Below are 24,659 nucleotides of genomic sequence, written 5' to 3' on the forward strand. Positions count from 1 at the left end.
TTTTATCCAAGTTACAGTTCGGTACTAATGGGCTCTGAATCTTTTGTATACAAAGAGACAGTTTCTGTAATGATTAGAGGGAGTAGTGTGGGAGTCAGATTTCCTGGGTTCTTTGCCCAGGATTTGCCATATGCCCTCAGCAAGTCACTGCACTGCTGTGTTTCAGTTCCACCATTTGTCATGTTTGTAAAGCACCTGGTGCTCCTTACATTCAAGGTGCTCTGGAAACACAGCATATTATTATTGTATTCAGATGGAAGCTTCATGGCCAATTCTAAAGCATTGCCCAAATCAGTTATAAGTAGTGCAGATCTATTCATGGTAAGTTACTAAAAGACCACTAAAGAAATTACACAGCTCGTGAAAACCTTGAATTCTATATTGAACCAACCAGCTCATGAATATTGAAAGAATTCAGGTGAATGCTATTGCAATGAACACCAAAAGTAGTAATTACAAATGAAGAGGATTTTTTTTATTCCCGCTGAGATTTCTCACTTTATTTGGATAAAATGATTTGCACAAGTGTTTTAAAATGAACTGCACAGATTTTGCTGAAAATGCAAAGCCTGTTTCTAAATCTCCTATTGGGAAAGGAAGGTGGTGAGAAAATCGGATATCCAGGTTTGAAATGTGGCAATTTTTTTTCAAACAACTCACTGGCTGACTTATAGACTTGACAAGTTCAAGCCACTTGCTACCCCCACTACCAGAGTAAGTTCTTTCAGTTAACATTTTAGACAAGATTTGGGCTGGTTTCTGTTCTAATGCCTATCCCCAAAAAGTATCAGATGGGTAGCTGTGTTAGTCTGGATCTGTAAACGCAGCAACAAAGTGAATACCCACTTCATCATGCATCTGACGAAGTGGGTATTCACCCACGAAAGCTCATGCTCCAAAACATCTGTTAGTCTATAAGTGCCACAGGATTCTTTGCTGCTATCCCCAACAGTTCATCAAAACTGTCATACCTTCCCTAATCAGTGATTAACTCCTTCCCTGCTAGTTTCTGTGCCCATTAGCATACCGTAGAAATCAATGACACATTAGTCTGCCCTTAGTGTATACAGCAGCATGCCAGGTCCATTCTCCAGGATGTGGGTGGAAAGCACGACACCCTTGGAGTGATCTAGAACTGTTTGACCAGAACGCATTCTGAGGAATTGATAAAGACAATGGCTCAGTGGAGAGCTTCTTCCCTCCAGTTCTCACAGTGATTCACCCTTTGGGGCATTTGCTAGATTCTCCAGTTCTCCTGGATACCCAGTTAGCAGCACAGTGGCCAGAAACATCTTTTTTTTTTCAAATGACTGTACAAATGAGCCCACTCCTCTAGGCCTGGAGCCCATTGTAACTCAGGCATTTGACATCTCTAAACTGGACTGTTACAATTTAAACTTACAGTGGGCTAATCTAGAAAGCCACTTAGCAGCTCGATCAGGTGCAGCATGCAGCTGTTTGCCTTTTCAGAGGGGCAGAATGATAACACATCACACTGACTAGTGCTCTGTGTAGCTGTCCTGGTGCAGTAGTTATTTCAACATGAAATTCAAGGTACTGGTCACTATCTAATAAAGTCCTAATTGCTCAGGCCCGGTAGTCACAAAGGCTGTCTTTTCCCCTAAGCTTCACCAGGACATCTACACTCAGAAGGTATGATTCAGATAGGTTGAAGCTCAAGGGAATTTGGGCTAGGAGTTCTTATTAGTGGAACTTCTGGAATTTGATCCTGCTTTAAATACATGACTCCCAGCCTGGCTGTATTTATGGCGAGATGTAAAATGCATTTCTTGTTCTAGTCTTTTCAGTGACACCGGGTTCTGCAGGCCCTGATATTTTATCTAGTAGCTGCTGTCTCCCATCCTGAGTCCATCCAAGGAAGTTAAGTCACCTTCTGTGAATAGCTGCAGAACACTGGAGTGATGCACATTATGTGCATCACTCCAGTGTTCTGCAGCTATTCACAGAAGGTGACTTTAGCCTCTGTGTCTGCAAAATGTTCACCAGCATATCGTGCTTCTGTCATTTTATTCATTATTCAAGCTAATTCAGTGTATTTGAGACATTTTTTAAAATCTGGAACAGTTCTCTACAGATATTTGATTTTCAATACGCACTCTCTGAGCTATGCTGGAAACTGATTAGTCAGACAGTCAGGCAAGCATTTCTACTGTAAATAATGACACATACAGATTTAAAATTTGGTTTCTGCACATTCTTGGAATTCCCTTCCCACAAAAATTCAGATGGATTGCTGAAACTTTCAAGGAAAGCAAACACAAAGTGGGCACGAACATAGCTGAAGTTTATTTTAAAATGTTTATCAATTTAAGAAATGAGTTTGATTTTTGCATAATTTGCCCAGTTACACAAAGCTTGCTGTCCTTCTTGTGATGTTGGTTTCCATTCTAACTGGGATAAAATGCACCTAGGAATAGTGATAGATGCCTCCCAAACACTTGCAATAATAATAGTAGAATTCACTATTTTATCTTCTTAGCTTCTTGCCATAGAGGTGAACACTCCTGAGAAATTTAGCTCAACGGCGGATATAGTGATACATCTCTTGGACACCAATGACAACGTCCCAAAGTTCTCATCTGACTATTACATTGCCAGGATTCCAGAGAATTCCCCAGGGGGGTCCAACGTAGTGGCTGTAACAGTAAGCTTTATTCAGTCTTCCAGAGATGTATCTGATCTAACTATCTGTCTATGGAAACTGCCAAAGCATGTCAGTGGCTCTGTCCTCCTAATAACTTCTTATTCTTTATAAGCTCTATTCTACTCCCATGCTGAATTCAATGGGAGTTTTGTCATTGACTTCAACATGGGTCGGAGTCATTCCTGTGTTTGTTGGCTGCTCACCTGCTGAAACGTCTTTAAATCAATGAGTAAAACAAAACCTGCTCTTGCAGTCTCATAACTAAGTGCATTTGGAATCAAGGCCATGTGGACTCACAGCTATCACCATACCTAGAGTAGCAGGTATATTAAGCTCTAATGTGTAGAGCCACTCAGTGTCTGATATTGTTATGTTAGCACACAATGCTCAGCAAGGTAGCTGTTGTTTCAGCAAAGCCTTTTCAGACAATGTGTCTGAAGTGCCATTTTTATTTTACTTTATGTGGTTTTTTAAGCCACAAAAATGTCCTACACTCCAGCTGAAAGATTCAGTAGTAGCTGAGCGAGGTTGGCATTGTTGTAAGAAAGACTTGGATTTGATTGAGGTTGAACAAAAAGAAAGGAGGGTGGCTGCTAGTGAATTTCTGGTCCCATCTTCCATAGATTGTCAAGGTGACATGATTGCTACATGCATAATTATGCTGTTCATGAGCAAGGCTATAACAAAGCACCAGATCTGGAAAAGAATGACCCCAATGTAAGAACTGCTTTCGTGTGTTCAGAAATGGGAAGAATTTGTTTATACATTTACCAATATCTCACACTGCCAGAGGAAGAAAAGCAAAATGTCAGAGATCCTGTGAGCACTGAAGAAACATTTCCAGCCCAAAAGGAATGTTATACATCTGTTTAACACAACCACTAGAGTCAGAGCTAGAATCCATAGATCAGTAAGTCACACAAAGCTGAGGCTGTTGACAGCCATGTGTAAATTTGGGAGTGATACAAGATCCCATGGGGCTGGGCACCAGAGGCGTAGATGCCTGAGGCAGGATGCTAAGGGAGCCCAAACTAGTCTGTGTGCCGCAGAGGCAGTGAAATGACACAAATGCTACTGATATATATGCTAACTGCATATCCTGGAGGTGAAAACACTAAACTCTATATAGGGAAGAACATCAAAACAAGGAAGAAGAGGCTCACCATGGGATACACTGGCACCAAGGCAGCACAGCATAGAGATTATTATGTTCCTTACTGTAGCAGTCAGAAGAAGAACAGTGTCCAACATTGAGGTGGTCTGCAGAAAATGTTAAAAAAAAAAAAAAATTAGCAAGGGAGGGAGCCAGTTATACACTCAACAGCGCCCCTGCCTACATCACATGTCTCTGCATGTAGAGGTAGATGGACAGACATACTGATGTAACAAAAAATTCCCCATAGATACCAAAGAACACAGAAATAGCTCCCTCTAGCAAGTCCACTGCTTCTCCCAACCCTGAGCCCATGGAGAAACTAATAAGAATGCAGAACAAAGTTGCAACATCTGAAGAGATATCTGCAACACAAGGTGGGCCCACAAGCACAAGACTGATCAAAACACCAGCCAGAATGAAATAATGTTATGTACAAATATCAACTAAATATAGCACAGTAGAGAGTCTTTTTAAAAAATCTCTGTGTTGTTTAAAAGACAGTTTTGGCCAGGGACAATGCACTCATATTTAGCTGATCTCTAGTAAAGTTTGAGAATGAGTTGTTTGTTTGGTCAGTGCACTAACGCACTCCTTACTCCTATGAAAGAAAGGATGTTACAAGACAATGTCAAATGCCTAAGAATGGAGTCACCCAATAAGCATTATAGATTTTACTGCTTATGTTCATGTAGAGTGCTTAGGATGTGGTTGTATGAAAAAGCTTTGCTGTATCACTCATTACCATTTGATTTTGTAAGATTTTGGCAACTTCCAAAATGCAAATTGTTAATGAAAATTCCATAAATATACTGACAAAATATTTTAAAGGGGGAAAAATCTGTTTGGCTTTCAGAGTGCTGTTATTAGGCACAACAGGAAAATATACTTTACTACAGATTAATAAATCAGGACTCCTTTGAATTCTTTTCTTAAGGCTACAGACCCAGATTCAGGACTCTGGGGAGAAGTCAAATACTCCATATATGGAACAGGAGCTGATCTGTAAGTAAAAAAGTTAACCTTTGATATACATTAAAAAGAGAAATCACTACTGACAAAATAAAAAGGTTAAGACAGCGGCTGGCATCTCAGACTAATCCATGTTGAGATTATCTGGGGGGAGGCACTTACCCTATGTCTTTTTCCTGAGTTGTTTCTGTTAAAATATTTTCTCCTGCAAAGAACAGGCAAAAACTTGTTGTATGAGTCTATGGCGTTTTACCCACGTGCCCCTAAAGAAACATAGGGCAGCTAAGTGACAACGCATAGCGTCTGTTCAAACTATCATTTAAAAAAATACTTTTTGCAGGAAGAAGAATTGTTTGTGCTGGTTATTGTGAAAGTTCTGTGGGCCACACACACCCCTGTTTAGCTGCAAAAACGGTGCCATTTCAACACTCAACCCAATGTACACAAAAGACCAAAAATTCATGGGAACCATCTGTACAAATTCCCACAACATTCTCTGAGGTCTGACACTGTTAGCACTTCTAGCATTGGTGGCTGGCACCACTGGATATTAGAACTGTTGCTTGCATGTAACACTAGTAGCAGCAGGGCACGGAGGAATGGAACAGATGTTCACCGGGTCTCTAATAGATACCCAGTTCCTGCTTCCTGTTGTAGGAGAGATGAAAATGAGCACCCATTTGATCAGATCTCCAACCCCACCCCAGTTATTGCAAATGTAATTGGCTGGGGCTCCTAGCCATCTCAAATATGGCTGGTCATCTCTCACAGTTCTGCTGAACCTCTCACCCCTGTGACTTAAGAGGTTGGAGAGAAGAATTTGCAAATGCATATGTTGTCCAGACTTTCATCCCCCTCTTCTGCAAAATTTCATTTCTTCTATACATTCCCCATCTGGTTTTAAAGCTCTGCTCCCCACTTTGAGTAGGATGCTAATTATGGCAGTCAAATACAGACGGGGGTTTATTGGGAAACATCCAAACAAGAGCGCACATACAGGAGCTTCTAAATCATGGCTTATTTTGAGCTTCTCACTAAATCCTCAAGCAAGCTGTTAATTGGGTAGAAGCAAGCAAGCAAAGGCCATCCAATGCACTCAGACCTATTAAGTTTAAAATGTAACAGCTGGTGTCAAAAAACTTCTGAAGGCTTGGGAAAAAAAAGATGTTGTGGGGAAAAAAAAGTGTGTGCAAATTTATTCTGATTCTCACACTCCTAAAGCTAAAATAGAATTTAATCAGGGAAATGAGGTTGCTGTGAGGGGTTTTTTGTTTCCTAAACATGGAACTTTTTTGGTTAAGGCACTGGATTGAGACTCAGGAAATCTGGGTTGAATTTCCAGCTCTGCCACAAACTTCCAGCATGAGCTCAGGTGCATCACTTAGGCTTGTGCTGTGTTAGGGCTGTGATGTTTCTGCTAGAACAGTTAAATTGGTACATCTCCTAACATGGATGTAGTTGTACTGGTATAAAGGTACATTATACTGGAATATTCCCCCTCCCAAATAGGAATGGCAATGTCCGTATGTGAAAGGGTCGACTCACCGCTGGCACCTCCTCATGGCGGGGTATGGTATAGCAGCACTCTGTCCACTGGGGTCTCCTGCCACTGGCTGCTCTGCCTTTGTGTTGGCCTGCCTCTTCCTGTGACTTGGCCCTCTGGTCAGGTCACTTCAGAGTCTCTCCCCTTCCAGGGTAGTTGGTGAACAAAAAGCAGGGGGAATTAATGCAAATAAATGGAGTTAGTAAAGGATAGAGGGGAGTGACTCCATCTCAGCATGTATCCAGATCTATCCCTCCCTTCCCTCAGGCAGGGGCCATCAGGTAGTGGTTGTCTGGGAAGCTCCTGCCTTCCAGGGCCGGCACCAGGCACCAGCAAAGGAAGCAGGTGCTTGGGGCGGCCAATGGAAAGAGGCAGCACGTCCGGGTCTTCAGCGGCAATTTGGTGGCGGGTCCCTCAGTCCCTTTCTTCCTCTTTGAGCTGCCACCAAAGTGCCGCCAAAGAGGAAGAGAGGTAGCGAAGGACCCACCGGCAAATTGCCACTGCAGAATGAAGCAGGACGGTTGAGCTGCCGCCAAAGTGCCGCCGATCGGCTTTATCTTTTTTTCTTTTTTTCTTTTTTTTTTTGCTTCGCCACTTGGGGCTGCTAAAAAGCTGGAGCCAGCCCTGCTTTCTTCAATCAGCCTTTCCTTGGGAGCTGAGGGTTGAAGATCTGTTTCTTTTGACCTGATCTGACAAGTGAGCAGTTCTGCCCCCCTTTCAAAGCTCCTCCTCCAGCCTGTGCATTTCTTGCAGATTTTACCAGGTGGGGGTGGCTGAGCCCAGACCAGTTCCTTAACCCCTGGTTGTCCAGTGTGGGGTTTGTCTACCCCATCAGACAGTATAACTCTGCCTTATACCAGTATAGCTGAGCCCCCACCAGGATGCTGAACCACTGTAACTATATTGGTATAGCTAAAGTGATACAATTTTTGTGTGTAGACAAGGCCTCAATCTCTCTGTGCCTCAGTTCCCCATCTGTAAAATGGAGATAATAAAACTACCTTTTGTAGTTCTTGTCTTTTTAGACTGTAAGCACTTCAGCACAGGGACTGTCTCATCCCATGGATTTGCACCGCACTCAGCACAATAGAGTCTCACTCTTCATTAGAGTTTGTGGGTACTATTGTAATACAAACAACTCATAAGCATAGATAATAACAATGCCAATTTTATAATAATTATATATTGAGCTCAAAATTGGAATGCACAAAAATATTTTATTCTATTTTGCATTAATTACAGGATATGTAAAACCTTTCATTTTTACAAAACCTGCATTTGGGGCCTAAACTGACAGGGTCCTTTGAAAAGATAGGATGTTGGCATCTTTAAGTGAAATTCAATCTTTTGCCTGTCACTCTTGCCAGTGGCTCAGTAATTAAAAATGCATAGAATTGAACTCACCCTGGATAATTCTGAATATCTGCAACCTCCCAGTACCAGTTTATGAAACAGTGATTAGTTTTTGGAGGACACAATTGCTCTGCACATTTTAGGGGGCTTAGCGGAACCATTTAGTTTACTCATTCTGAGACGCTAACTAGGAGTCAAATATTGTATGCAACACACTTTCCTCTGCTATTCAGCTGGGATCAATCAATCTTATTTTATTCAGGACACGATCTAATACATTGTACTTATAACCTGAATAAATATGCAGTTCTCTAATGTTTCTACACAAAGAGATCACATTTGGGAAAAAGCCATCACACCGAGCATTGCATGAGTACAAAAGCTTTTACGAAATGCTACTGAAAGGGCTAACACACAAGGAATAAAAGAACACCACATAATAATAATTCTGTTTTTTCAAAAAAAAAGGACAAGCAAAAATATGTAGGGTCAGTGATTTGGGATCTGTCAGGTTTTAGGTCTGTTTTCGGAACAGGAGAGGCCTTGTATAAGGCTCTCAGCTGCATAAATTCCAGCATTATACCACTACCACATCTTTAAATACTCATCTGCATTAGACCATAACTGAACTGTACTGTACAATAGACTCCGTTCTCAGCTAGGCAGAGTTTACACTCAGTGCAGCTGAGAAGAATGTGGAGGAAAGCTCTCTGTAGTCCACCTTTCCACTACCTCTCTCCTGGGCTGAGGCATCCAGCATAACTTAGAGCAGTGGCCAAAGATCTGGTGAAGTGTTATGTACTGCACCTTTTCTGTGTCTGGTGCGAACCCTCACCCCCAACAAAGCCCTGCCTATCCTGGATGCACCATCCTGCATTGCAAGGCAGGGAAATTGTTGGCATAGAACAAGCTATGCCAGCTTTGTGCCATACAAGCTTTCCCAATGTCAGAGGAAACCCTCAACTGCTTTTTTAGGGGGCCTATGTGTTTGTCCATTGACTGTTTAGCCTTTAATGTAAGCCATGTGACACCACTGAGCCTATGCAGAGTGAACAAGACAAGATATAAATTAACTTGAGCTTGCATCTGTTCTGGGTATCAATATCTGACCTCAGCAGTTCAATAATCTAGACTAGGATGTGAGCATCCCAAACATGAAACTCAAAATGCTTGTTTTTTATGCATCTCCTCCAGATTTCTAATCCATCCATCAACAGGAATTATTTATACCCAGCCATGGGCCACATTAGATGCTGAAATCACTGCAAAGTACAACTTCTATGTGAAGGCAGAAGACACAGATGGGAAGTATAGCTTGGCTGAGGTATTTATCACTGTGCTAGATGTCAATGACCATTCTCCGGAGTTCAATAAGAACATCCAGGAAAAGACTATGATCATTGGATCACCAGTGAAAATAGAGGTGAGGAATGAAACAATATCTGCTTTGAACATCCTACCCCAAAGTCTGCATATGTGGGATGAGGGTGAACAAACACATTTGTTTCCCTCTAGTATATTTTAGTTTGCCTGTTGGGTGTGGCAGTGAGGAACAGAGATCTAAAACATGGACTGATAATATTTTACATACTGTTCAAAAGGGTAAATGCATCAAAAGAAATGTAATTCTGTAAAAAATAGTAAACCCAAGTTACATCATTTAAATTATCATTTGCACATAATGTGCTGTATAGTGCTAGATTTTAAAATAAGTCCATCACCATTGGCACAGATGCCTTGGAGTGAGTAAATGTGCATGGGGATTGAAACTGGGCTACTCTTCAAAACAGAAATCAAATCCATTGTGTGGGGATACTTGCATCTGTCCGTGTAGTTACTTTGGTTCTGTAATGAGAGGGCTTCAGTGTCCAAGTAGCATATGTAATGCTATGGTGTGGAATATGAAAAAAAAATGCAGATATCATGTACAGTTAAATAAGAATCTCCCTAAAATATATTTTAGCAAACATAATTTAGCAAGTCTGACAAAAATATACATATGGTTAGCAAAAGTAAATATTGAAGTATAATAACAAAAACAAAAGTAGTTTGGTGGTGTGCAGAGCTTGCAACTGTTCTGGGTACCAATATCTGACCTCAGCAGTTCACTGTCAAATTGTTTTCTATCAACTTCACCTGTAAGAGTAAAGTGTTCTGTCTAGTCTGGCTGCAGGGAAATACCCATTAAATTAGTACAAGATGCCTGCTATTATAAAGTGAATAATTTATAACCATCACATCCATGGATACATAATATTTGGACTTTCTTTCTTGTTTTCTTTAATCTAAAATAAAAATTGTTCAGATGGAAAGGATTGCTAATTTGTCATCTAAGGTCACACAGTAATATCTCAGTATTCTCACAGCAGATGCTTTGACTAGCCCTAACGTGGACAAATACATGCCCAGGAACTTTTACATTCTCCCGTCACCCAAATTCATCAGCAATACATCTCTCTTTTCAACATTTCTCCTGAACAGGCTATAGATCAAGATGCAGAAGAACCCAACAACATTGTAGATTATTCCATTATGCAAGCAGATCCAGCCAATGTATTTGATATAGATCAAAGCACTGGGGAAATAAAGCTGAAGTCCTATATCAGGTCCCTGGATATCATTCACAACATCACCAAAAACAAAGACTGCATATGGTCTGTGGTAGTCCAAGCCAAGGACCGAGGCTCCCCTTCATTTAGCACGACGGCAGTGCTGAAGATTGATATTACAGAAGAGGTAAGCAGATATTGAACTGAAGTGACCAGCCTTGGAGATGTTGGGTGGAACCAAAGAGGAGTTTCCACTCACACCATTTCTAAAGAGCACTGTTTAATATTTCAAGAGTTGATAATAGCAAAAAACTAAAATAAAAGCCAGCCATCAGTTTTCCCAACAGATATTTGGTCACTCCATCGTTTAATGCCTTTCCAGAACCCTGAGGCCCAATCAAGTTCTGTGGACTCAGAGGCCTAAGAAAATCCTGACTGGAGGAGAGGGGAAAGGGCCAGGGTGGGTTAGAATCTGTCTGGGAGATTAGTTCCTTTCAACTGATGTCAGACAGTTAAGGATCTATGTGCCTCTGAGACCAAACTTCAATCAGACTACTACATTTCTGAGCTGTTGGTCAATAGAGATGAAAGGGAATTGGACTAAAAATTGCCCTACGGCTTGGAGAGCAGGTGATCAGAACTGGGATTGTGGGGGCAATCAGGACAAAGACTAACTGTATAACTGTCTCTCCCCTGTGACAGCAGCATTGCCTTCTGGGTGTAGTAACCTCCATAATCTCAGTGTGGGTAAAGGAAGAGGTGAATGCATAGAAGGTACTTGAGAAGGCAGAGAACTCAGAACGTTCTCCCAGCTCCTCCAAGGAGCTCCACACTTAGCCTCTGCTGAAGGACTGTTTCTAAGAACTTTTAGATACCAAATTTAATTTTATAAATATATTAACATATATAGAGATCAGTCTAAGGAATATCTGTGTGGATTTCCTATGACTAAAATATTTTCTTGATCTTAAAAAATAATTCAGTATCAGCAGCATTCTAAAAGGTAAGCAGGCGCCTGCAGCAGAATGATCTTCAGAGCATGAGAACCAGAAAATGTTACTGATTGGAAGTTGACTGGAGACAAATAAATGATCCAGTTTAATTTCATTGTTCAGCAAAAGTGAAATGCAAAAAGTAAACATACAAATGCATGATTAAAAATAAATTAGTTTTTATGTATTTTAATAATCCTCAGTGGTATTAGTAATCAAAACAAAAAGACTTTAAATATACAGTATTACGCATTTGTTGGCAGTGTCCCTTCAGTCCGACTTGTTTATATGTTAAAATCAGGCTTGAAGTGTGCTTTCATTTATGATAAACCCCTTATACTCTGTACTGGGCCCTTAAGGGAGGTGTCAGAGAGGTGCAAATGAGCTTTGATGCAAAAGAGACCGACCTCTTGCCTTTTACTATCTCGACCACATCCACAGGGCATAAATGCAAATCTCTTCATGCTAACAGTGACTGGCCTTCTCTTGCTTTTGTCCAAAATGCAGCCAAAGTTCTGTATCCTTTAAATATTAGCATCTCTCTCCTTTTCTCATTTTTTTCTATTTCCCCTCTCATGTTCCCGTGATATCAATCACCCAAGGTAAAGGGATTTGTGCACTACTGGAGGCTCCCTGTGCACATATTCTGAGCCCATTGATTGTTATCCATCTCATGACAGATAAAAGGCTTCATCAGAGAGAACTCATTTTAACTCTCTCTTTAAAAATGATGAACCAGATTCTGCTTTGAGCGATACCTGTGTAAATCTAGAATAACTCTACAGATACTCTGAATTCATACCACTACCACTCCTAGAAGAATCTGGTCCAACATGTCAGATGTTTGACCGTTTCTGAGTTGTGAAATATTTCTACAGCAAACAGGATAAAGTGCTGAACCCCCCTGAATCAAACTGCAGTTATCTGTGGCAGCTTATCGTTGGTGATAACCTGTGCCTTAATTAGAATAAAGATTTTCACTTCCATATTTAATACTAGGTGACATGGAACTACGTAATATTGAATTTTGAGCCACCCATTAATTCTAAGAACATTTCCAGTTCTTCTAATGTAAAATAACCATTAACCCATCCTTTCACACAATTACCAGCCATAGAATGTGGATGGACTTAGCTACTGACCTCATAGAAATGTGTGCCTGGCTATTAGTCCAGCAAGCTACAGCTGCTGAGCAAGATACATCACCGAAATCCGGGCCTTGACATCAGTCAGCATATTGGAGGTACCGAGCCAGTGACCTCACAGGGACCTATGACTTGTCATCAGCACAGCAAGCTAGACAAGCTGAGCGAGATTAAAAGAAATGGGAATGCGCTGGTGAGCATTCCCCCTGCTCTGCTAAAAGTAGTGGGAGAGTTCCCTCCTGTCTATATTCTGTGGATTGGGAACTGAGCTCCCCCATGTCCCTTGTCCATCTCCCTCTCTTGAACTTGGGGATATCAGCTCCCCAGACCTCCCCATTCTTCTCTCTGGTTACTGGCTGGCAAAAGGAGGACTCCTCCGGTGAGAGAATCTGAGGAGAGAGTGGCAGGAGAAGCTGTTGGTTGGCTGGTTATCTAAAGGTTCCAAGAATTCCTGCCAGTGGGTGAAACAACTTTGGTTCCTAATAAGAGAATGTGTCCATTTGGGAGTTCCCTGCCTGCCACCTGTGAAAAATATCGGTCCCTCAGCAAGTTTATCCTCCCCTCCTGAGGTGCAGAGAGGGATGAAGAGAGCATCTGCCACTTCCAGTTCCCCCTGCTCCTCCAGGAGTAAAGGCAAACCTGCCACTAGCTTTTTTTACCCCAGGCAAAATGCAGGGGCAACAGAAAAGTCATGTGAGTGTCCTCTCCCCTCCTGGAATTCCCTAGTGGGGAGGGTTGGTGAGCAGAAGTGGGGAAAGTAGCTGGGAAACCAAAGGATGTTGTTCTGTGTATTTCTACACCCTGCATGTGCTCATGCACTTTGGGCCTGCTATATTTTCTACATTAATGACTTCCTGCTAGTAGGCTGACCAGAAAGGGTGGCGGGTAATAAGCACCTATATAAGACAAAGCCCGAAATATCAGGACTCTCCCTATAAAATCGGGACATCTGGTCAGCTTACCTGCTGATATTGTGTATCCTCCATTCAGTCCAACTCCAGATAGAATGATTTTCAGTGTTCCATCTCCCAAATATTGCATTTATGGATTTCAGTTCCCTATATTCCACTTAGAATTATAGAACTGGAAGGGACTGCAAGAGGTTATCTAGTCCAGTCCCATCCCGTGCACTCATGACAGGACTAAGTATTATCTAGACCATCCTTGACAGATGTTTGTCAAACCTGTTCTTAAAAATCCCCGATGACAGAGATTCCACAATCTCCCTAGGCCAGTGGTTCTCAAACTAGGGCCGCTGCGATTGACCAAACCTGCAGACGCGGCAGGTAAACACACCGGCCCAGCCCGCCAGGTGCTTTCCCTGAACAAACAGCGGCCCTAGTTTGAGAACCACGGCCCTGGGCAATTTATTCCAGTGCTTAACCACTCTGACAGTTAGGAAGTTGTTCCTAATGTCCAACCAAAACTGCCCTTGCTGCAATTTAAGCCCATTGCTTCTTGTCCTATCCTCAGAGGTTAAGAACAATTTTTCTCCCTGCTCCTTGTAAAAACCTTTTATAACAACCTTCATAATTAGCCCACTCAGGCAGGAGCTACAAAACGAATTTTGTAGCACTCCCTACAGAAAAATCCTTGCACAGTGCTTGATCACTTCTTACATCACTTGTAGTTTTTCAGTGGTGACCAGAGTTACTTGCGAAAAATACTCTCAGATTCAGCCTGTGGGGGAGATTCAAATTTCCAAATACAAAATCTGCTGTGGATGGATTCTCTTTCTCTTTCTTTGTGACCACCTCTGCTAAGTTTCTGTCCTGTTAGCGCACGGAAGCCTCCATCTGGGTTGTCTCTCTTTTCTCTGAGGTTATAACTGTAGAAAAGAGTCCATACAGCATCTAAAATCTAGTATGGACAATACAATCTTAATCATGTAGAGGAAACAGTCTTTTGTTAGGATTATGCACCAGCTACACACAGGCTATAGGTGAATGTGTCTTTTCTCTCTCTTCTCTGTGCGTACGCTATCTCTGTATGCTGAGTGATTTTTTTTTAACTACTCCATTCTAGATGCAGAGTTTTTCTGACAGCATAACTAGAGGTTTCTCACAGTGTTAATCACACTGAGTAATTAAACAGGCATATTTTTCTGATTAACATTTACCATTGCAATTAGTGCAAGGCTGTGCCCTTCATGATAGATGCCTTGAGGCTAAGTGTGTCAGTAGAGCACATCAAAAAGACCTTTTGCTCTTTGAATAATACAGCAATAAAAAAACCCAGAAGCTGTTTAATTTAACTGAGTCTGGTTTTATGGATATTGGTATTGATTGGTGCCCAGTGCTTTTCTTTATCTCCTATCCTTGCTCGACAGACTAAGAAACATATGCTGAAGAAGCAACTTTTTTCCTTTATTTTTTTTCCATTATGTCTGCTTAAAATTTATTCTCTAGCGCCAATATTTTCAAATGTGAGTGACTAAAGCGAGGCGCCTAAGGCTCAGTTCTGTAGGGTGTTCCACATGGATGGATCCCTGCATACACACAGAACCTCATTAACTTCACTGGGACTCTACAAATTTATGGGGCTATTTGGACACAGCTTTTTGCAGGACTGGGCATAAGTCCATATTTAGGCTCCGAAAATCAGTGATATATTTGGGCATTCAGCAGCTTGGGCATTTATTTAGACATCTGAACTATAGACGATGATGATGATGACAGAACAAATATATAATGGATAATATGAAAAAGTACAGGAGATAAGCCTATACATTAAGCATGAGAGACAAGACAGGGTGTAATAAGGTAGAAATTTAAAATGGAAACATTTTTATATAGGAATTAAGAAAGAGGGTTTTTTTAACACCAGGATGATCCGGGAGAGAGAGAGCCTTCCACAATAGCTAGATATTTATAGCATTAGTATAAGTAAAGAAGTTCTTAAAATCAGTTTCCACAAATGTAAGGTGAGGCTAGCAATCAATGAATGCCCAGTGATGTGACAGAATTTCTCTCACCTGGATTGACCTTACCTTTGGAAAAGGCCACTTAGATTGTCCTTTGGAAATAGCTTAATGATGAGTAGTTATTATAAAGTGGCATGCACCAAGATTGCTCTTGAACAACTCTTTTGTCATAAAGCACATTATCTTTTATTTCTCTGTGCTTTATAACACACCCTAGACACCTTTATCCCAGACTAGTTTCCACATCCTGAATGTGTCCTATTGCCTGGGGAAACTGACAAAGGAATTGTATTGAAGCTCAGTGATGCCTCATCCACCGACGAGTTTTCATCATGATGAGCAGGACGGTACATGCAATGTTCCCAACATTAAAATAGAGATAGGTCTGAACTAGAACTCAAAATATGAACTCCCTAGAATTTTAGGGAAGTTCAGATACCAATATAAATTTTACTGCTCAGGTTCATCTCTGTGTCAGTGTGCATTTAATTCCCCACACATGAAAAAATTCTACCCCGAGTTTCTTAACCATATATGAAAGTTTGATGAACTTCGTGTCAGTTAAACCCTGCTAAGTAGTACATGACCTGAAATGAGTTCCATTAATTATGAGTGTTTGTCAAAATCAATTTTGTAGCATGACACTGAAGGTTGCATAGTATAGGAACAACAAAGGGAGAAAAAGTACATATACTGAAGAAAGAATGAGGCGTCTTTGTGGCACCTTAGAGACTAACAAATTTATTTGAGCATAAGCTTTCATGGGCTAAAACCCACTTCACTGGATGCATGCAGTGGAAAACACAGTCAGAAGATGTATATACACAGAGGACATGAAAAAATGAGTGTTGCCATATTAACTATACAGAAAGTAATCAATTAAGGTGATCTATTATCAGCTGGAGGGAAAAAAAACTTTTGTAGTGTTAATCAGGATGGCCCATTTCCAACAGTTGACAAAAAGGTGTGAGTAACAGTGGGAAGGGGGGGAATTAGCATGGGGAAATAGGTTTTACTTTGTGTAATGACCCATCCACTCCCAGTCGTTATTCAAGCCTAATTTAATGGTGTCCAGTTTGCAAATTAATTCCAATTTTGCAGTTTCTCGTTGGAGTCTGGTTTTGAAGTTTTTTTGTTGGAGTATTGCAACTTTGAGGTCTGTAATTGAATGACCAGGGAGGTTGACGTGTTCTCTGACTGGTTTTTGAATGTTACATTCTTTACGTCTGATTTGCGTCCATTTATTCTTTTGCGAAGAGACTGTTCTGTTTGGCTAATGTACATGGCAGAGGGGCATTGCTGGCACATGATGGCATATATCACATTGGTAGATGTGCAGGTGAACGAGCCTCTGATGGTGTGGCTGATGTGATTAGGTCCTATGATGGTGTCCCCTGAATAGATATGTGGACGGAGTTGGCAATGGGCTTTGTTGCAAGGATAGGTTCCTGGGTTAGTGTTTTGTTGTGTGGTGTGGTTGCTGGTGAGTATTTGCTTTAGGTCGGGGGGCTGTCTGTAAGTGAGGAATGGCCTGTCTTCCAAGATCTGTGAGAGTGAGGGATTGTCCTTCAGGATAGGTTGTAGATCCTTGGTGTTGCACTGGAAGGTTTTAGTTAGGGGCTGAAGGTGATGGCTAGTGGCATTCTGTTACTTTCTTTGTGGGGCCTGTCCTGTAGTAGGTGATTTCTGGGTACTCTTCTGGCTCTGTCAATCTGTTTCTTCACTTCAACAGATGGGTATTGTAGTTGTAAGAATGCTTGATAGAGATCTTGTAAGTGTTTGTCTGCGTCTGAGGGATTGGAGCAAATGCAGTTGTATCTTAGAGCTTGGCTGTAGACAATGGATCTTGTTGTGTGGTCTGGATGAAAGCTGGAGGCATGTAGGCAAGTATAGCAATCAGTAGGTTTTCGGTGTAGGGTAATGTTTATGTGACCATCGTTTATTAGCACTGTAGTGTCCAGGAAGTCGATCTTTTGTGTGGACTGGTCCGGGCTGACGTTGGTGGTGGGATGAAAGTTGTTGAAATCATGGTGGAATTCCTCAAGGACAACTTTTCCATGGGTCCAGACGATGAAGATGTTATCAATGTAATGCAAGTAGAGTAGGGGTGTTAGGGGACGAGACCTGAAGAAGCATTGTTCTAAGTCAGCCATAAAAAATGTTGGCATACTGTGGAACCATGCGGGTATCCAGAGCAGTTCCGCTGACTTGAAGGTATAAATTGTCCCCAAATCTGAAATAGTTGTGGGTGAGGACAAAGTTCAGCCACCAGGTTTGCTGTGACATTATCGGGGATACTGTTCCTGACAGCTTGTAGTCCATCTTTGTGTGAAATGTTGTTGTAGAGGGCTTCTACATCCTTAGTGGCCAGGATGGTGTTTTCTGCAAGGTCACTGAAGAGGTTGCTATTTATTCTTCTTTCTTGCATTAATCCCATCAAATGGGGTCCACTCTATGAGACCACTGCCTCTGAAGTGCTCATTCAATGCCATATCTTCTGTCATTCCTCATGCTAACATATCTTTGTTTATGACATCCCACCACTTCTTCTTAGGTCGGTCTCTGTCCTTTTCCTTGATCTGTTGGACTCTTTTACCCACATAGTTGTCAGGACTCGACTTGACCAAGCCATCTGAGATGACACATTCCTCATTTTTTCCTTTCTGGGTGTTACTTTGAGCATGTCTCAAACATACACATTCCTTACATGATCTTTCTTGCTTACACCATGCATCCATCTCAATATTTGCATTTCTGTGCAATAGATCATTTGCTCTTGTTTCTTCTTTGTTGCCCAACATTCAGTGCCATGCATTAAAAATGTACGAACCACCATTTTAAAGACTTTCTCTTTTAATCTTACCTGTATCCTACTGTCCCATACTACACCACTTATCTGTTTCCATTTGATCCAGGCATTTATTATCCTAGTTCTAATTTGGTCCTCTGTTTCCCCAGGTCCTGGAACTCATACTTCTGGATACTTGTAAACTTTATATTTTTTATCTTGTCCTCCCAGCTAGTTTCATGGATAATTCTTCAGTGTTCACAATATTAAAATAGCATATCATAAACTCTGTTCTTCCTCTGCTTAGTTTGAACCTGTGTCTGTTTAACACACATCTCTATTTATCAAGAATCCTCTTCTAGACTATCTATCATCAGTAAACAGCATGCACTAAGCTATGCACCTTGTGCAGGTACCCAGCATGAGGCTAAACAAGAAAGGGCTCACTGTTGATCCCTGATACACTCCCACCTTTCCAATAGTTCATCTATTTTACCATGGGGAAGTTTGGATCCAGATGTAAATTTTGCTGCTCGGGCTAATCTCTATATTATCTGAAAGCCAGGAATAAATGGGATTAGCCAGCACTATCTATGTTAGCAGAACAGAGCTGTTCCAGAGGGATACAGTTTAAAGATGTAATTGCTTAGATTCTGTCTGCATGGCAATATAGCCTTGAGTTCTGTTAGTAAATCTTAACCTTTTCAGACCACTTTTTCTTGTGTGTTAAATTTATTTGCATATTAACTATTATCCCAGAATCTTTATATTAGCAAAGAGTGTGTTAAATTTTTAGGCCCATAGTGTTGGTTCTTAACTTGTGAGTGACCTGTACTCAGGATTTTTTATCTGATTGAGTGCTGGGCTGTATCTAATTATCCTCAGCATCTCCAAGTCTGTGGAATATAGGTGTCCAGGGAAAAGACCCCCTCAAACTAATAAAAGTATCTACAGAAAAGTATGTGATAAATAAAACTGGGTGATTGATAAGGGATATTTGTTATGGCACATGTTTTCTGTAAGGGACTGGGTGATGAATATGGAATAACTTTTTACAGAAGAGTTCTGAAATGGATGAAGCAATAACCCACTGAAAGATGTTTTTAACTCATTAAGAACTGTTGATTTCATAGCAGTTAGTAATAATGACTGGGTTAGAGATTCCTTTTTTACTCATCAGTCAGATAAACAGAGGATTATAAGGGAAATGCCATCGGTAATCAGGAAAACAGAACACATTATAAAAATTAATAACGGGAAAGTATTTTCCCTCCAAAAAAGAGTTTCTTTGTCTCACACCCTATAAAAGAACAGAGGTTTGGGGAGTTAGACTAAGAATGAACCCTGTCAGTATTCCACTAGGTACAGTGAAAGGGACCAAACTACCCTCTCTTCACTATCTACAGGGTTATGTCTTCTTTCTGTATTCTGTATAGTGCAGTATTAATCTTTGATTAAATAATTCCATTTGATCCTATTTGACAATCTCAAATAATTATTAAATTCAAATACACAACAGTTAGAAGATTCAGAATTTAACTCCCTAGAACTGTCTCCCATCTCACTGAATTTCGGACCTGTTTAGCATTTATATTTTTAATAGCTTGCTTTATGCCAAAACTAAAACATCACTGGTTTAATCAGATTCATCTTAGATTGAAAATATTTTCTTTCCTAAGTATTTGTTATGTTCTTCATCATTTGTATGGTTTAAAGTACATATGAGAAGATGGATTTTTCTAATTTCATATTGAAAATATTATGCATTTTGCCACTCTCATATGGTACATATACATTTTGCTAAAGTCATAAATTTACAGGAGACATGTAAGAAACAACATGTAAAAATATACTGGCATGGAATTCTCAGTCAATCAAAATGGCAGGACTGTAATAGTTGGGGTTTTAACCACTTATATAATCAGTTGCGGGTGCCTGATTTGCATAAGCACTCTGGCCCAGTTTGTGTGATTAACATACAGACCAACCTTGGGAGTGGAATGGAGCTACATAATGCCAAGGGGAAGGTGAGGAAGTATTTAGGCCCTGGAGTTTAAACATTTTGGCCTCAGATCTATCCAGCTCAGATATGATTATTAAACATGAAACATCCTCAAGTTATTATACTGGAAACGAAATGAATTGGCCAATTAAAACTGGCCAGCTTTTTAATACTTTGTAGATCAGCACATAGGAATGGGTATGGAAAATATTACTGTAATTTCTTCAGATATGAATATTAAGCAATAGTATGCCACTGTATGTTTGACACATGAAATATATGCATACACAGAATTTAAATAATTCTAATCCCAAAAGCTTCTTTAGTATTTTCACAAACGTGAATTGTTCTGCATGTTTAAATAGCCCAGTCTTCTCACGTTTAAATAGGAAGGAAGCTAGCCCTTAACAATTCTTTCACAGCACATCAAAGGAGTTAAAACACCAGTTTTAATGGGAGAAGTTTCTTTGATGTCTACTGCTGTGATTTTCACAGTTACAATGAGAAAACTAGCCTGTGAGGAGCTGTGAATAATTATAGAGCTAATGAAACATGGCAAAAGTTTCAAGGTTGCTAAGAGGTTTATAATAATTTTGAAGAATGGAAAGCCCAAGTCTGGGACAAGGTTTACGTTGAAAAGAGTAAATAAGCTGTTGAGAACTATTTCTATTCTTTAGTTATTATCTACCTTTGCCTACTACCTGTTGTGCTGATGATTCTTGTACTGCCCAAGTGTTTTAGAAATTGTGGCATAGCCTATACGTCTGCCACTGACAATTTAGGCTTGAGTCACCTTCACAGGTCTCAACTGGTAAGTAGTATTAACAGAGAGACAAAGTGGGTGAGGTGATATCTTTTATTGGACCAACTTGTGGTGGGGAAAGAGACAAGCTTTTGAGCTTACACAGAGCTCTTCTTCAAGTCACTGAAGTTGATCCAGTAAAAGATATTACCTCCCCCATTTCATCACTCTAGTGTCTTGGGACCAACACAGTTACAACACTGCAAACAAGTATTATTAGTAGTCTTTTAAGTTCCATATTTGAACAGCGTGTATGGTGAAGATATACTATTGTGATGTACCAGGCTTTTTCTTCCTGTCCTTCCCTGTAGCTGGGTAAGGCTTTAATTAAAAGAACATGAGCATGCCATATCAGGTTAATACGGCCTCTTACAGACTGAAGTGTGAGCTAATTTTCTTGGTGTTTTTCCCTGTGTGATACTTTGCCCCGCACATGCACCACTCCTGGTCATTTAAAAGGGAATTTCATTTTGTGTGTTCACTAATGTGAAGCTTTCTAGCTTGTGTAGAATGATATTAAGGAGAGCCTGGTATGTTTTTGTTGCATGAGTTTGTATATGATGTAGATACTTGTATGTTTATGAGCAACTCGGACTCTCATTCCAAGAAGCTGTGCTCCTACTTGGTTAGACCTGTGAGGACACTCAGTAAGCCCTTACCCTCATGCAGGTGTAACTGTTGTTGGGGTGCTGGGGATCATTTAGATCACATGAATCACCAGTTGCATGATGCTCTCCCATGAACATGTGCCAATGCTAGGGGAGAACATGAACAATGAAGAGGTGGGAAATAATCCGACTGCTCTAAAACAGTGAATAGAAATCTTTTGTGTTCATCATCTATCACAGTTCTCCTGGCTGTGGAGTTGGTGAAGGATGGCAAAATGTGGGATTAGTTCACACAGTTGGCAATTTTTATTTTAGCTGGTACGTAGGATAAAGATTTACATCACACATGGTTATCTAAAATTAAGCATTATGTGTCTCCAGAGTGCTATGCCCAAATTTACAAATTACCAGTTTCTTTGGAATATAATGGTGCACAGGTTGATAAGTTCTCTTTATTTTTGACATTTCCAGATCAAGTCAAGGGTAAAATCCTATATTTTAGGCCTCAAGAAGCATCCATGGACAATATTTGGAATTTGCATGAGTGGCGTCCTTTCCACCATTTCTGTAACAATGGTGATCTCCACTATCACATATTGGAAAAGTGTGAAAAGATCCAGACTTCATCCTCAGGGCAAAATCCGAAAAATTATACGGGGACCTCCAAAGCACTCAGTGTGCTGAGCTGCAAAATGAACTGTTCATTCATTTGTCCTTAATATGTCATATATAGTGCACATTAGCTCTAATTTAGTTTTTTTAAAACAGAAATCTTGGTCAGCTCAGGTCTGTTACCTCAAACAGTTTTGTTATGTCTGTAAAAGAGTACTGGAAAACAGAATGCAACACGGATCTGCTAGAGACTTATTGTGTACATTGCAATCAAAAAAATGTGGTTGCCTCAAAATACCTTTAATGCCATATTCAGTAACAGTCCCATAAACTGTATCGTGCAGATCTTCTCAAAAGATTGTATTCCACGTATTGGGATTCAACAGTATTGTTCTTTCTTTTAAATTAATCCTAAAATACAGCATCACAGTTCAGCTGCATATTGCTGAGCTAATTCTCTTAAATACTCCAGTATCACACAGGATTGATCCAAATCATTGCAGTAACACCATGTAAGCTTCGGTGTTTGGCCATTACAGTACAATACTGTAGGGATTTCTTTTTGTCCGGTTTGATATTAAATCTAAATGACCCAAATTCAAAGGTAAAATAATCAAAATGGTTATTTATTTATTTACAAAAAGACAACTTATCTTGGTCAACCCTCATAGTTACATATTTTGGACAAATGAAATTATAGAATCTCTGTCTGTCCCATAGAGTAAGTCACATGTTCTCTTTGTACTCTTTTACAGACTCTTCACAAAGGGCCAATGGCCGCCTTTTTGATGCAAACTAAAGATAACCCCATGAAAGCCTTAGGAGTGCTAGCTGGTGTCATGGGCATAATGGTGGTGATCACAATCATGATCTCTACTGCCATGTTCTGGCGCAATAAGAGATCCAACAAAATCATGCCGGTGAGACGTATCATAAAAAAGAGACAGATCCACCAACCCAGGACGGTCAGGATGGAGTGGCTGAAATTCAAGTGGTCCAGCAATCCTGCTGAGAAGTTTGCCATTGAGGATGACACAAAGAGTCTGCAGAATGAGAACAGCAACAATAACGTCCAGGTGCCCTCTCTGCCACCTACTGCCCCAGCCCTGCCCCCTCCCCCAGTTTTAGCACCCAAGATAAATACCACTGAGTGGAGAGTGACCACAGTGTCAGGCTCCCTAAGCCCCAAGTTTATAAACAAGCCAGGGAAGAAAAGGGGCCTCAGCAGCACCCATAATGCACTGGTGTCAGAGCTCAAACAGAAGTTTGAAAAGAGGAACATAGCCAGCAACAACCCCCATATCTAGTGCATCTGCAGCAGCCACTCATGGAGATCATACAGCCATGCAGTGTATGGAGAGACGTGCGTGGTGTGATTGAGCTTTTCCATTGCTTTCAATACAAAAGGAACTAAAAGCAGTTCCCCACTGCTACAATCACCTGTTACTTTGCACAAGTATTACATGCTAGTATATTTTGCAATGGAATTAGTTCACATATAATATCGGTGTCAGTTGCTAGAATTTTATTCAGATCATTTCTAAAAACTAGTTTCCTCCCTGCACTGTATGACCAAGGTGCTAATTGTCCTGATGGAGGCCATAATTTTCAGGAGGGGCCAGTGATTTTGGGGATGTCCAACTTAAGGTTCTTTCAAGAGACATGATTGTCAGAGGAGCTATGCACCCTCACCTAGCCACCATGGTGTCTAAAACTAGGCATTTAAAATCACACCACACTTGAAAATGTTGACTTTCTTGTAGAAACAGCAGCATATCAGCATAGGAGGCTATTTTTTTTAATTTAGGCAAGCTGTTATTCTCTAAGTAAATACATTATGAATGGATACTTACACTTCTGGGTGTACGCCACATTTTGCAACAGCTTGTAAAGCAACGTGCTTAGAACTTAAGTATCCTTGATCCCAGATATGAACAGCTAGGCTTTGAGAAGTTTTTCGTTCTCATGCAGCTTACTCTGGATTTTGCCAGAGCAGCTTTGACATAATGCTTTCCTCCATTTCCCAGCCAAACATCCCTGCCAAAGGAAAGTCCCACTCATTCTTTCCAAAAACGGTTGGTGATGGGTCCAAATATGGAAACTGTAGCATCTGCAAGAGGTGGGGCTAGTGCAAATGCAATGCTGCTCCCTACAGGTAGGGCACCCAACAATGAGGGAGAAGCAAGAAGTGATTAAAGCAGGAAGACTGAAATGTAAAAACTGAGCAAAAAAGATAGACATGAAAAGTACAAGCAGCCTCCTGGAAGCTGGGTCCATCAGTCAGGAGCATGTCTTTAAAAAAAAAAAAATCCTTTACCTACATCTTGGGAAAGTGTTCTTCCTAGCATAGAGTCTTGATGTGACATGTTTCAGCATCTGTCATGGACTGCTGTAGGGGGCTGTCAGGTGACATAAAATTTCCATTTTGGCCCAAAACATTAGTGTCCTAATTATGCTGCAGTTAAAAAGCTACTCTTATTTGCATCTGAAGCACCTATTTTTTTCTGTAGTTTAGCATGGCAATAAAGGGTCTAACCTAGGCTTACCCTCTT

At 40.6% G+C, this 24,659-nt stretch overlaps 1 protein-coding gene across 1 annotated transcript in view; it reads left to right on the plus strand.

Annotated features, from left to right (window-relative positions):
• Nucleotides 1-23,795, plus strand: part of CDHR1 (cadherin related family member 1) — a 59,101-nt gene extending 35,306 nt beyond the window's left edge. The window contains exons 13-17 of the mRNA XM_032804778.2: nt 2,501-2,665; nt 4,756-4,823; nt 8,881-9,109; nt 10,168-10,422; nt 22,863-23,795. Of these exons, the coding sequence (XP_032660669.1) occupies nt 2,501-2,665; nt 4,756-4,823; nt 8,881-9,109; nt 10,168-10,422; nt 22,863-23,414 (1,269 nt within the window). The 3' untranslated portion in view covers nt 23,415-23,795. The remainder of the gene's footprint in view (nt 1-2,500; nt 2,666-4,755; nt 4,824-8,880; nt 9,110-10,167; nt 10,423-22,862) is intronic.
• Nucleotides 23,796-24,659: the final 864 nt, after the last annotated feature.

Source organism: Chelonoidis abingdonii, chromosome 15, assembly GCF_003597395.2.
Source record: "Chelonoidis abingdonii isolate Lonesome George chromosome 15, CheloAbing_2.0, whole genome shotgun sequence".
Classification (NCBI taxonomy): Eukaryota; Metazoa; Chordata; order Testudines; family Testudinidae; genus Chelonoidis; species Chelonoidis abingdonii.